We start from the raw sequence: 13,699 nt of genomic DNA, 5'->3' as shown, positions 1-13,699 counted from the left end.
GTCCACCACCCCCCGGCAGGGGGCCCTCGAGCCGCCCGCTGCGCCGCGCTCTGGCGCCCACGTCCCCCAGGGCTCGCAGCGCCTCAGGAAAATCAATTCCTGCCCAAATTAGACCCATCTGGTTACAGATTTAATTAGCATTTGGCTCCGTCATTACTGGCTTGCAAGGTAGCGAGACACAAACGTCTGGCTTTCAGTACCGCCCCCACCCCGAAATAAGACTGGCAGAAATAAAAAGAGCATTCTGGGAAGTACTTAATAATGCAAACCTCTTGCTCGGAATATAAACAAAGGGCGCAGAGTCCCTGGCGGGCGCGGCTGCTAGGCGGCGCGGCCGGGCTGCGCAGGTGAGCGTGGGGCGCGCCCAGCCTGCGCCGTGCGCCCGGGCCTGGCGCGGAGCTGCGCGGGGCTGCGCGGGGCGCGCGCGGGCGGGCGGCCGCGTCTTTCTTCTCCCGGCGGTGATGTCATCGGGCGACGGCGGCCGCGGCCGGGGGGCGGCGGCGGGGGCGGCGCCCGGCGCCCGCAGGTTCCTGAGCATCTAATGAAAAGGCACTTGACAGCGGGCCAGGGCGCGCGGAGCGAGCGGAGCCGAGCCGGACCTGCTGGGCCGGCCGAGCCAATCGCCGGCGCCCAGCGCCCCATGGGCGCGGAGGCGGCGGGGGCGGGGGCGGCCGCGGGCCGGGCCGCCGCTCCGAGGTGAACGGCGCGCGCGGGCCCCCTCCCTGCGCCCTGCCCGAGCCGCCGCAGCGATGAATTCCGCCGAGCAGACCGTTACGTGGCTCATCACCCTGGGGGTGCTAGAGTCGCCCAAGAAAACCATCTCCGACCCGGAGGGCTTTTTGCAGGCGTCGCTGAAGGATGGGGTGGTCCTCTGCAGGCTGCTGGAGCGCTTGCTCCCCGGGACCATTGAGAAAGTAAGTGCCCCCAGCCCGGCCCGGCCCGGCCCGCGTCCCCGGCCCCGCGCGGCCCGCGATGCGCGCAGGAGCACCTGGCGCGTCCCCGGCCCCGCGCGCCCTCCTTTGTGCGCGGACCGGGCGGCGCGGCGGGCGCGGGGACGGGTGGCGGGAGCTCGGGGGGCGCCATTGTGTGCGGGGCGGGCTGGGTCGGGGGAGGGGCCGGCCGCCCGAGGGGACGCGGCGGGGTCGGGGTCGGGGGAAGGAGAGTGCTTTGCCTGCGGAGAAGAGGGGGTTCTGCTCCGCCCTGACGTTGAGTTGCTCCACGGCGCTGGGTGGTCGGCTTTGCTCGCTGGCGGCGACCGGTCACAAAACCTTGTTCCAGCGCGCGCAGCTTCCCGAGATGGCTTTGTTCGAGCGATTTTCGTCGGTGGCATTGCAGGGGGCTCTCGCCCTTCGGTTCAGTGGGCCCGCTGCTGTGCGCGTTTAAAAGGCGCAGCCATCGTCGCCGAGGGCTGGGCTGCGAAGCCACTTACTACTTTCCCCACGGAGGATTCCGCTCGCACCCAGGCCGGCGCGGTGGCACGCCGGGATTCAAAGCCCTGCCTTCTCCGGGGCTGGCTTGGAATCCCAGACTCGTCTCGACTTCACGCCGATCCGATCCGAGCGGACTGCTCCGCTGGTGGTTCCCCTGCGGCTGGAGCGTGAACCTTGACCCGCGTCTGCCAGCGATGAAAGTTTTCATCTCCCTCAAGAGCAGGGAGAGGGGATGGGACCAGCTTCTGAGAACCACGCGCCCAAATACGTCAAAAATACTGAGGTCTTGCCTCTAATTTTTTTTTGGCCAAGATACAGTTTAAAAAATAAGATCAACAATTATTTAAAGGGCATTAAAGTATAGAATTTCAAGCATACCATAATTAGAAAGAACTATTGCATTTTTAACGGGATGTATTGACCCCCAGGCAGGATGACAAACAGTTTGTTAAAAGGTTAAGTGATTTGAAAAAGTAATTTTATTCATGTTTGCATGTTATGGTGCTAGATTTAAAATTAGGCCAGAAAACATGTTATTTAACATGAATTTGCTGTGCATACTAGTTTTAGGTATTTTTCTGACTTGGAACATATTTATGAAATCAGAATCTGCATTTTAGAATAAACAACTGTCTTGTGTAAAATAGGAATGTTGCTTGTAAGTGAAACTTAAATGATGATTTAAGATGGGCTGAGGAGCGGATGTAACTTTCAAGGCACTCAGAGCACTGTTGTCATCTGGATATTGGTACCTCTGATAATAAAGGACAGATGTTGAAAAGCTAACTTTACTAAAATATGCTGTTCCATTTCTAAAGAGTGAAGCTTTAAGCAACTTCATGAGCTGTGTTGATAAAATGTGGCCCTCAAAGCATGATGTCGTGTGGCATATTCACTGCCTTAATATATTGATTGGCAGACTTCAATAATTTTCTTTTTTAACTTTTGGAAAGATTTTCTTAGAAAAGTGTAGCATTCTTTTCATCTCTAAAACAACAAAGACAGGAATGAATAAAATGTTTAGTTTGAAGCAGCTGGATTGGAACATGGCATATTCTGAAACTACAGTTGCATGGAAATCTCTTAGGTTGAAGCCATTGTTTTGTTCTCGTGAGCCCTGATTGGTTTGTTTTAAACTGACTCTATCACAATGAAAGTTTAACGTAAAGGCACCAATTATGGATAGAGTTACTGGCTCTCTGGTTCAAAGATAGATTTTGGGAATAAAATATAAGCCATTTTCTGCCTCTGAACTCTGAGTTTCAGAAGTCTCCCTTTCCTAAGAGTTGCCTTTTTGTGTGCTTACACATGTTTGCCCACAACAATATGTGCCACAAAGCACACATGAAGCCGGATGGCTTTTACTCCAATGTGTAAATGTGAGTCTGAGACTGTTTTCCCTTAAACAGGAACAGTTGGCGACTGAATGTCCCCGTGGAATTGGAAGGGGGGCCCCAGTTGCTGGGCAGTGGTGAGCAGCCTGTGACTTCAGTTGTGTGAGCTTACAGCCTAAGGCCAGCCCTGAGCCTGGGAGTAAGCACAGGCTGAAGAGGCTTTCCTTGTGTGCATGTTTCTCCCATTGGTCGTCGTGCTTCAGAGCAGGGATGGGTGGAGGGGAGAGAGGACATTCACTGGACTCCTGCTCATTTAGAGCCATGGGTTCAGGTTTCCCTGGTGCAGTTCCTCCACTTTTCTTTCAGGGCAGAGTGGAGCCAGAGAGAGAGGGACTTGTAAACGTCCCCTGAGCACTTTGCATTATTGCCAGCGTGTTCTTCCCAGTGCTCCTATATGCACTCTTGCCCTTGGGTTTCCCGGCGCCAGGCTGGCTCCCTACACCCTGTTCCGAAACACTGAGGCCAAGATGCCCTGAGCCTGGGCAGCACAGTTCTCACAAGTTCACACCGTGCACATCTCTAGATGATCCAGCCCAAGGAGGGGGAACCTCGAGGGGGTCTTCTAGAGGACGGAAGTGACTGGGAGCTTAATAAACACGTTAACGTGACAGTCTAATTCTCCCTCTGAGTGCAGCAGTGGCCACTTCACCACACACAATTCCAGGGATGTGGCTCTTTCTGTGTCCCAGGAGACGAGAGCACAGAAGCTCCGTGGAACCCATGCAGTGTGCTCCCCAGGAGCCCTGGAGCCACCAGTGTTTGGAGGATGTAGTCAGAAGTCAGAGGCCACCCCTGACTGTCCTGGTTGTGCACACCTGTCTCATGGTCTGGCCCCTGGAGGCTGGGGTCCCCTGAAGCGTGGGGGAGGTTCTATCCAGGGGTCTGGGGTGCCTGGGCTTGTGGTCTCCACATTGTCCAAATCCCCCTCTTATAAGGACATGGTCCTGTTGGATCAGGGGCACACTACCTGGTATGACCTTTACTGATCACCTCTGCAGGGACCTCACCTGCCACTGGAGTTAGATTTCAACATAAGAATCTTGGGGAACAACTTGACCAACAGGTAGCATAACATATTTGAACCAAATTAACCTGTGAAGCACTTACTTGCCTCCCATAATGCATGGGGGATAAAACCCTAAACGGCAGGTCGAGTCCAGGAGAAAACACAGCTCTGGGAAGGACCACAGTGTGAGCAGGAGGAAGTGGCGAGTCGTGATGCAGGGGATAGACGGGGAGGACGGGGGAAGTTGAGGAGACCAGCATTTGATGAGCAGGTCAGATTTGCATTTTTCCTGATGTGTGGGTTAGAATCTGGTGTTTCCCCAGACCAAGGAGACCTTCTGTGGATGTGTAGAAACCAGCAGATCTGAGGCAGCACTTTCTCAGTGGACTCAAGACTTAAAATTCTGGAGTGGGTAAGGCTGGGGTGGGAAAAGAAAGGGAAGAATTTAGAAGTGCCCAGGGAAGACCGTGCCTTCTCATGGGCCCTTGGGCCTCCGCAGCATGTGGTCAGTGATGCGTGGGACAGTTGAGGGGTTCCACCAGAACAGGTCATGTGGGAAGGCTATGCCTGATGTCTGTTCATAAAGATGCATTGATTGACTGATAAATCACTCATGGAGAAGTTGAGATGCAGACTATCTCTGGACCATTTTTAAGGTCCTTAAAACCCTGCAATCAGGATTCTCAGTTATATCCAGACTCTTCTAATCAACCTACCCTAATGAAGCTCTCAGAATCATTGATTTTGCAACAATACAATAATAAACATTTTTTTCGGGTCCCAGGATTGAATCCAGGGATGCTTTACTACTGAACCACATCTCCAGCCCTTTTTATTTTGAAACAGGGTCTTTTGCTCAGTCGCTGAGGTCGGCTTTGAACCTGTGATCCTCCTGCCTCGGCTTCCTGAGACTCTGGGATTACAGGCGTGTGCCACTGCACCTGGCTGATAAACATTTGCTTTTGAAGCATGCGACTTTGAAGTCCATCTAGACCCTGAGCCAGTGTGATTCTTGCTTAGGCTTTAGGCCTGGGGAAGAGTGGAGCTGGAGCTGTCTTTGCTGGTTCTCTCAAAATGAAGCACACAGAGTCAAATTCAGTGTAAACCAGGGACCTCAGAAGAGGGCTCCTGAGAGCCAGATTGAAAACGCTATGGTGTTCATGTCGGTGTCTCACATGTGCACGAGCACACACGTGGGTGCACAGATACAGGTATGCAGACAGGTGCATGTGCACGTGTGCAGGGATGCATGCGCACTCACATCCACGCACATGCACACACACCTCTGGGTCGGTGGTTGGTGGCGGGTGTTGCTGGTGGCATGCTGTTTCAGGAGGTGTGTCATTGGGGCAGCGCTCAGCTCCCGGAGCTGAGTCCCAGGTGTGCTCTCCTAGGACCAGGCTCTCATTCTGTTAGCAGAGCTAACCTTGGAATCTGCCTGTTTTCCCTGCTTGCTCTACTCACTTTAATATACTCTTTTAAAGAAAAGAAGAGAGAAGAAACGAAACGAAACTCGCATCTGTCCAGAGTCTCAGGCGCCTTTACAAATTGCTCACCTCCTTTACAGATGCCGTTTCGCAGTGGCAAGCCTGGCTGTGAGTCCCCCACTGCAGCTGGAGGCAGGAGGGTCAAACCCAGGTCTGTGACCTTTCCCCAGATGTCAGACCTGCTCCTGCCACCCGGACTGCATTTAGAGGAAGCTGGTAGTTGGCCCCTAGGATTGCAGCCCACACTGGGAAATAAGACAGGGCAAGCACATGTGGGCACCTTGGACAGATGGAATTAAGGATCAGGTCGTGTGGACCATTCAGCAGGGGTCTCAGGAAGAATGGGCATTGTGGGGCGCCCTCAGGAGGCATGTGCAGGTGGCTACCTGGGAAGCGTGCCCAGCCCCTCCCTGTCAGGAACAGCCCCAAAGGCGCCTGGCAGGGGCTCAGGTTGTCCTGTAGAGAGCTGGCCTCTCCTTGTCCTAGGGGTGCCTCTGGAAACTGCACATGGCCCATGCCTATCCCACCCTGTTCCCTTATTGCAGCCACTGCAGGAAGGGCACCACAGAGGGCAGAGTCCAGCTCTGGGCTGGCGGCCCCCGTCTGACTCTGGCTCCCGGGGCTTTCCTCCTCTTAGTGTTTACTCAGTTTCCATTTGTACCAAGAGGCACATGAACATATGCATAAATTAAAACTAAAGAGCCATACAGATGTTTCCTCGAATGTGCAGAGGTAACTGATGACTATAAAATATAACAAATGGAACTGCCTGGGGGTGTGTGGAGCTGTGTATTCTTGTCATGGGATGCTTTCAGCTTTTTAGACTGGAATCTCCCGTGAGTTGGAGATCTGCCCCTGGTGTCCCTCACTTCAGGCAAGGGGTGGGAAGGGCACACAGTTCCTTTGGTCACACACCTGTGCCTCATGCAGTTCCAGGGACTGGTGGACCTTAAGCCACAGGTCCCCCTACCTGAAGACCTTGTTCGTCTTCCAGGATTGGATAGACCTGGCTTCACTGCTGCAGTCATTTGCCGTGTGACTTCAAGCAATCTGCCTGCCTTCTCTGAGTCCCAGTTTCCTCCTCTTAGGAGGATATGAATGCTCTCTGCTGATGGGAATGGCCTGTTGGGGCGACAGGGTGTCCCACAGTAAATGAGAAGACCTGCTATTGCTCTTGTTTTATCAATTGACGCTGAGGAACTTTCCACTGGGTTTGGGAAATGCTGAGCTGTGATTTGAGCCTCAGAGCCACTCAGGTCCAGGAAGGTTGCTTTATTCTCAGAGCAGGTTTTTGTAGCTCCCTCCCCACCACCAGACACCCCTGGTCAGCGCCAGGTCACGGCACAGCTGCAGGGCTTGTGGAGACTGGAAGGGGCCGGAGGGTGGAGCCTGGGCACTCAGGTTTCATGGTACAAGGTTTCATGAAGGTCAAAGGCCAGGAGTGCCGAATGGGAAAGGAGGCCCGGGCAGCGGCCTCCTCAGCAGAGGGCTGCCCCCAGCAACTTCCCCAATTTCCGTGTCACCAGGTGTGCAGAATTGGCTTAGGGGCATCTGTCTCCCAATGCCTTTGTGTTTTCAGTTTTCCTCCTGAACTCCTGACGGGTCTCAGCCCACTTTTGCAGAGTGGTGTGTGTCTGCTGCTGTCTGCAGCTCAAGGACAGTAGGGCTCTGCCAATGGAAGATGTGTAGGATTTACTTCAAACACACCTTTTTTGGGGGAGGGTACCAGGGATTGAACTCAGGGGCACTAAGCACTGAGCCATATCCCCAGCTCTATTTTGTATTTTATTTAGAGACAGGGTCTCACTGAGTTGCTTAGTGCCTTGCCTTGCCATTGCTGAGGCTGGATTTGAACTTGTGAGCCTCCTGTCTCGGTCTCCCTAGTCGCCTGGCCAGACACCTATTTTAATGCAGTTCAGTGGTGCTTACCTGTCACCCCAGCAGGAGGCTTTATCCTGGAGGACTGTAAGTTGGAGGCCAGCCTGAGCAACTTTGGGAGACCCTGTCTTAAAATCAAGATTAAGATAGAGCTCAAGATAGAGCTGGGAATGTAGCTCAGTGGCAGAGTGCCCCTGGGTTCAACCCCCAGTGCTTCAAGAAAAGAAAAAAGTTCATTTCTATGATCATTGGGTCTGGGGGTTCCTGTTACATGCATGCTGGGGAGGCCACCGTGTGCAGGGAGACATCACATATGTGCCTGTGTGTGGACCACCTGTCCAGCCATGAGAGGAAGCAGGGCCTTCAGTGTGAAGTTTCTCAGCATGAAGGGACATAGTGGTCACCCAGCCCAGACTCCTGGTGTGCAGAAGGGCTGGCTGAGGCAGCTGCCTTCAGCTGGGCAAGTCCTGCAGTCTAAGTGGTGCTCCAGGACTGTGGAGGGAGACAGCCTCCTGGGATTCAGAGGGAAGGAGGGTGTGGTCCAGCACAGAAGCGGCTCAGCTCTCCCGCTGTCCATCGCTGTCCCCATCCAGAGCCTCTTTGCTTGCTTCTTGAATCTGAGCTGGTCTGACCCGGGTGGCAGAAGCGCCCAGGGCTAGTTTCTAGCCCAGCTGTGGAGGCTGAATGGATGAAGGATGAAGGATGAAGCCGCTGCCTAGAAGCTGTCTGAGGGGTCCGACGGAGGAGAGCTGGGTCCTGGAGAGGCCGTCCCGGTCCAATTGCGCCAGCCAGCCTGGGGCTGGGCTGTGCTTAGTGGTAGAGTGTTCCCCCTCCCAAAACCTATTTTTCTGACTTCTAAATCTTCTAAACTTTCCACTGAATTTTTTTGTTTTGTCTCTACTTTGACTATTATTTTTAAATTTTTACCTAGAAATTTAAAAATTTGTTTTTAAACATCTGGTTTTCCTGGTTTCTTAATATCTGGTTTCTTTTTCTCCCTCTCTTCCTTCCTTTCCCTCTCTCTCTGTACCCTCCAATTCTTTTTTAAGACTATTCTTTAGTTATAGATGGACACAGTACCTTTATTTTGTTGGTCTTTATGTGGGCTGAGGATCAAACCCAGGGCCTCCCTGGGCCGGGAATGCTCTGCCCCTGAGCCGCAGCCCCAGCTGGTCTCCCTGCCAGTTCTGGAACCATCTTGGAGCTCGTCCCAGGTGTGCATCAAGGGCTGCCTGGCTGTCTCTTGGAATTTGGTTTCCACTTTGGAGACTGCTTAGATCACTGGTGATGGGTGAAGAGCAAGCCACATGCCCACTGGCAGGGCTGGGAGGCTTGTGCCTGTGGGGTGGTCACCCTGAGGCCCCTGGCAAGGACTGCAGGCCCTCAGGGAGACCCACCTTGCCGTGGCCTTCCTCCACGCCCTCTCCCAAGTCTTGGGCCTCCTTGGTTCACTTTTCCCCCTAGAATAAGTCTCAGACTCCTGCCTGGATAGCTGCAGGTGGCCAGGAGGGCTGGGTGGGTGGCCCAGGCCTCTACGTCCTGACCTCAGGTGGCGGCTGGTGCTGCTGAAGGGGCTGCTGGTATTCCTTCTCCTGGTGTCTTGGAGGAATCCTCCTAGAGCCGTGAGATGATCCTGCGGTCCCACAGGGTAGGTCATCTACAGCCGGCTCTCCTTGCTGCTTGGTGTGGTACACTCGGAGCAGTTTTCTTTTTAAGGGGCTGATAATATTCCCCTCTTTGCTCTAAAGAAGCTGTATGTTACTTCAGATCCCGAGAAAAGCATATGTAAACGCAATTGGGGCTTCCAGTTTACACTGAACTGCTTAAGTCTAAAATGGGAGTCCACAGTCCCAAGTTGGTTTTGATTTTTCATAGCTTCTTGTGATGAAGTCTGTTTCTGACGGGATGTCTTCTATTTTGTTTTGTACACGCCTTTTTTAAAAGGGCCTAGTTTTAGCTGATTTGTAAATACTGAGGACTGCGATGGCCCTTTTCCCTCAGTTCCAAGGGTCTCACCACTAAGTCCCTGTGCCAGGGACGTTCCACCAGTTTCCTGTCCTTGATAGAGTTCAAGTTCATAAGTGGCATTAAGTTTCCATTTATAGCTAGCAAAGTTTCAGAAGTTTTTGGTTAGAAAGACAGATTTTCTGAAAAAGTCAATTGCTTTCTGAACACATGCCAAAAGATTTATGACTTTAACACTCAATTTAAGGGAGAACGTTATAGTGATTTTGACAGAAAATTAGGAGTTTCTGGAGAATGTTTCTGGCTCTGCCTGCCTCTGTTGTGGGCTCTTCAGGAGGAACCGAGGCTGCCTGAGCAGCCAGCTTCCCTCCAGCCTTCCCAGAGTTTTCTTGAGCAGTCTCTCTCTGGCTTTCCTGTGTGCTGAAGAAATCACCTTATTTAAGATCTGTGATTATATAACTAATCCCACGACACACTGGTGCTGGTAGCTGATTTCTCCTAGCGGAAATGAATTTTGTGGTTACATTTATTCCTATTTTACATGTATTTTTGTTTCTTTTGAAAACAGGCTCTATTAATAGCGTGTGGTTGAATTGTTTATAGACTTGTGTCGAAGGTTAAGCTTCCAGAAAGCACCACAGAGGCCACATTGTTAAGGGCAGGAGACTTCGGGCTTTGTCAGCCACGGTTCCTTCAGGGCACCCCTGACAAGCACATCCCGTGGCCATGCTGTGCAGCTCTCCAGGCTGGCTCTTGAGGGGCAGCAGCAAGCACGCTCTGCTCGTGGCCTGCGAGCTTCCAGGTGTACTTGGGGAGTGAGGCCCTGCTCACCTCACCTAGGCCAGTCTTCAGTCATCTGTGGGGGAGCTTCCACCTCAAGAAACAAGAAGAACGTGGGCAAATTAGACCCAGAGGAAGAAGCCAGCACAGTAAGGAATGGAAAGGGAGTCCATGAAACAAGGAGAACATTCTTGAGAAAAATCCATGAAATCAAAGGCTGGATCTCTGAGAGAATCAGTAAAAACGATCAGCCTCTAGTGGGACTGATGGGAAAGGAAGAGACAGACCACCGACATGGGGTGGCTGCAGATTCTGCAGGCTGCATAAAAAGGGTGCTTTTTTATGTACCCGTGAATTCTGTGGTGTAGATGAAATGGACAAGTTCCTTGGAAAACTCAAACCACCAAAGCTCACTCAAGAAGAAATGGGTAACTTGAATAATCCTGTCTATTACAGAAATTACATTTATAGGTAAAAACCTTCTCATAAAGAAAATTCTAGGCAGGATAGCTTCCCTGCTGAATTCTGCTATGCATTTAGGGAAAAAATAATGGCAGTTCAACAAACTTTTCTAAAAAATTAGACTTGGAGAATACTTCTCAACTTGTTAAATGAAGTCTGCCTTCCCCTGATTTAAAACAAAACAAAACAAAACAAAAACAACCCCGGAGCTGGGGATGTAGCTCATTTGGTGGAGTGCTTGCATTGCATGCACAAGGCCCTGGGTTGATCCCCAGCATCCCCTGCCTCCAATAAAAACCCTGGTAAAGACATTGTAAGAAAAATATCATAAACCAGTAATTCCATGAATATAGATCTAAAACTTAATTAGCCTATCAAATTCAGCATTATATGAAAAGGGTAATACATCATAACCTAGAGGGATTGACCTTAGGACAGCAAAGTTGGTTTCTCTTTTGAAAATCATTCAATACAATTTATGATATTAATAGGCTAAAAGAGGAAAACTACAGGATTGTTTCAATAGATGAGGGAAAAGCACTTGATAAAACCCAATATCTATTCCTGGTGAAGGGGGCAGCACTCCAGATGTGGAAGATGGAGCATTTCCCTGAGACGGGCAACAAAACTGGGATGTCCAACCTTGCACTGGATACCTGAGGAAAGAGAAGAGGAAATCAAAGGCGTCCGGGTTGGAAAGGAACCCACAACCTGTCCTTGCACTGTGCAGAAAATTGGATGGAATCCGCAAAGTAGACACAGGAACCACTAAGTGAGTTCAGCAAGGTTGAAGTACATAAGATTAATATACAAAAATCAATTGTGATGTGTGGAAAGAAAAAAGGAAAAAAAGCAAGTATATTTTTATGTATAGCAAAATGATCAGAAATTGAAATAAAATACATTTGCAATAGCAAAAGAAAAAGGAGAAAAGAGAAATGATTGAGGATAAATCTAACAACAATAAGAAAGATGTGTGCTCTCTAAAAGCCCAATGCTGATGGGTGACATGGAAGAGGACCTGAGGCTTGAGTCAGAAGTCTCTCTGGTGCTAAGATGCTGGTTCTCCCACACTGATCCACAGCTCCAACAGGATCAGGACCAAAATCCCAGCATTTTTTTGGCCAGACCTTGGCAAATGATTTTCTTATATATTTTTTTTTTGTACCAGGGATTGAACCCAGGGGTGCTTAACCACTGAGCCATGTCTCCAGTCCTTTTTTTTTTTAAATTTTATTTTGAGACAGGATCTTGATAAGTTGCTGAGGCTGGCTTTGAACTTGAGATCCTCTTGCCTCAGCCTCGTGAGCTGCTGGGATTATAGGCATGCATCATTGCACCTGCTTTAACAAATAATTCTAAATATATATGAAGATGCAAAGGACCTGGGATAGCCACAAGAACTGAGAGAAGGAAGAAGGTTGGAGGATATGGTTTCCAGGAATTTTGAGGCACTGTCCAAAAGACACAGCAATAAATATACAGGACAGAATGGAGTGCAAAAATAGACCCACAAAAGACACCTGACTTTCAGCAAAGGTGCAGAGGCAATTTACTGTTGAAAGCACGCTGTCTTCGGTGACGGTGCCAGAATGATTAGAAACCATTATTTTAATGAACTCCAGGCTAGGTGTCCCCAGCATACAAAAGTTAATTTGAAATGAATCATAGATCTAGATGTAAAGCCTAAACCATAAACAACCAGAAGAAAACACAAGAGCAAACATTTGTAACTTCGGCAAGGTAAGATTTCTTAGATATGACACCAAAAACATGATCTCTAAAAGAGTTGATGAATTGGACTTAGTCAAAAGGAAAGACTTCTGTTCTTTGAAAGATACTGTTAAGAGAATGAAAAGACAAAACATAGATTGGGAGAAAATATTTGCAGATCATATGTGTGTTTAAGAACTTGTATCCAGAATACATGAAGAACTCCTAGACCTCAATAAGGAAACAAACAATTCAGTTTAAAAAGGAAATAAATGGTCTCGATAGACACTTCACCAAAGAAGATATCAATATGGCAAATAAGCACATGAAAAGAAACTCTGACTCCATTAGTGATAAAGCCTCAATGAGGTAGGGCTGCACACTGTATATCTGTTATCACAACTGCTGGGAAGAGTGATCATGTCAAGTGTGGGCAAGGGCAGGAAGGAGCTGGACTCTCATGGCTGGTGGCAATGTAAAATCAGACAACACTTCAGAATACAGGTCATGAGTTTCTTAAAACACTAAACGTACACCTAACAAATGTTTTAGCTATTACACTTCTAGTTATCTGCCCAAGAAAATGGTGTCTCCATATTGAGTCTTTCACAAATGTTCACAACAGTTTTATTTTTAATACCCACAAAGAAGATATAAGCAAATGTTTCTAGCTGGTGAATTTCAAATTGTGGTATATCTTTACTATAGATGAGAGAATAGCCCAGAGCATGGTTGAGCCTCAATATTGTGCTGAGTGACAGAAACTAGAGCAGAGTACACACCGTGTGGTTCTACTGATGTGGGCTTCCAGAAGATACGTGGTATCTCAGTGACAGTGGGCCGAACCTTGCTTGGGGACCTGGGATGGAGGAGGTGATTGCGAAGCCAGGGGCAGATGTGGTCACGGGTTTCGTGAGGGTGCACCCATGTTGGTGCTCGTCAGACTGCACCTTTGAAAGACCACAGGCCACTGTGTGTTGGGGTGCCTCAGTCTGGGGCTTGTCAGTTTTGCCCTGTCATATGATTGTTTTTGTTGGTGTATGGGTTTTAACTCATCTTACAGGCTGTCTTCTACTTTTGAACCTAATCGTGATTCTAGAAAACATGTGTAGTGTACTTACATTTTATGGGGAAAGGGATTTATTGCCAGAGACTCATCTTTTTATCTGTTCATTTATTTATTTTCTCCTTGATTGGGTGTTCACTGTATTCAAGAATCATGCAAGGCCTTGGAGATTTATGACTTGCAAAACTAACCCAATGGTGGAGGAGAGTAACGTCGAAGAAATGACATGAGTGGCTATGTAGCGAGTGAGACGTGCTCTGAAGGCGAGAGATGGATTTCCATACATGCAGCAGAGGGACCTGCTAACCTTGGCAGATGGGGCAGGGATGGTGTAGGGCAGGCTCCTGTCATGCAGTGGCACTGGAGTCGAGCTCTGGAGGATGGGGGTCTATAATGGAGGAGGGGTGTCCTGGCTTGGGGGGTCCCTCGTGCATTGGGAGTGCCCTGGAGAGGCCTAGATGGCCTTGGACGGAACAAGGATGCCAGGAGAGATGGCGGGGCCAGGCAGCCGAGGGCCT

General features: G+C 49.9%; 1 protein-coding gene across 6 annotated transcripts in view; it reads left to right on the top strand.

Annotated features, from left to right (window-relative positions):
• Nucleotides 1-719: 719 nt before the first annotated feature.
• The window catches only part of Arhgef7 (Rho guanine nucleotide exchange factor 7), a 128,230-nt gene continuing 115,250 nt past the window's right edge, over nucleotides 720-13,699 (top strand). For 3 of the 6 annotated variants that reach the window (XR_009227826.1, XM_058582719.1, XM_046454764.2), the window contains exon 1: nucleotides 721-914. Coding sequence is in view for 3 of the 6 variants with exons in the window: in XM_058582719.1 (XP_058438702.1) it covers nucleotides 750-914 (165 nt within the window). In the remaining 3 variants the exon portion in view is untranslated. Of the gene's footprint in view, nucleotides 915-13,699 lie in introns of all 6 variants that reach the window. The other 3 variants (XR_009227824.1, XR_009227825.1, XM_046454761.2) reach the window with 2 other exon arrangements.

This window comes from Marmota monax, unplaced genomic scaffold, assembly GCF_021218885.2.
Source record: "Marmota monax isolate L192 unplaced genomic scaffold, Marmota_monax_Labrador192_F-V1.1 WCK01_AAM20220418_F8-fsc00026, whole genome shotgun sequence".
In the NCBI taxonomy this organism is placed as follows: Eukaryota; Metazoa; Chordata; class Mammalia; order Rodentia; family Sciuridae; genus Marmota; species Marmota monax.
This window is presented reverse-complemented; position numbering and strand designations above follow the sequence as displayed.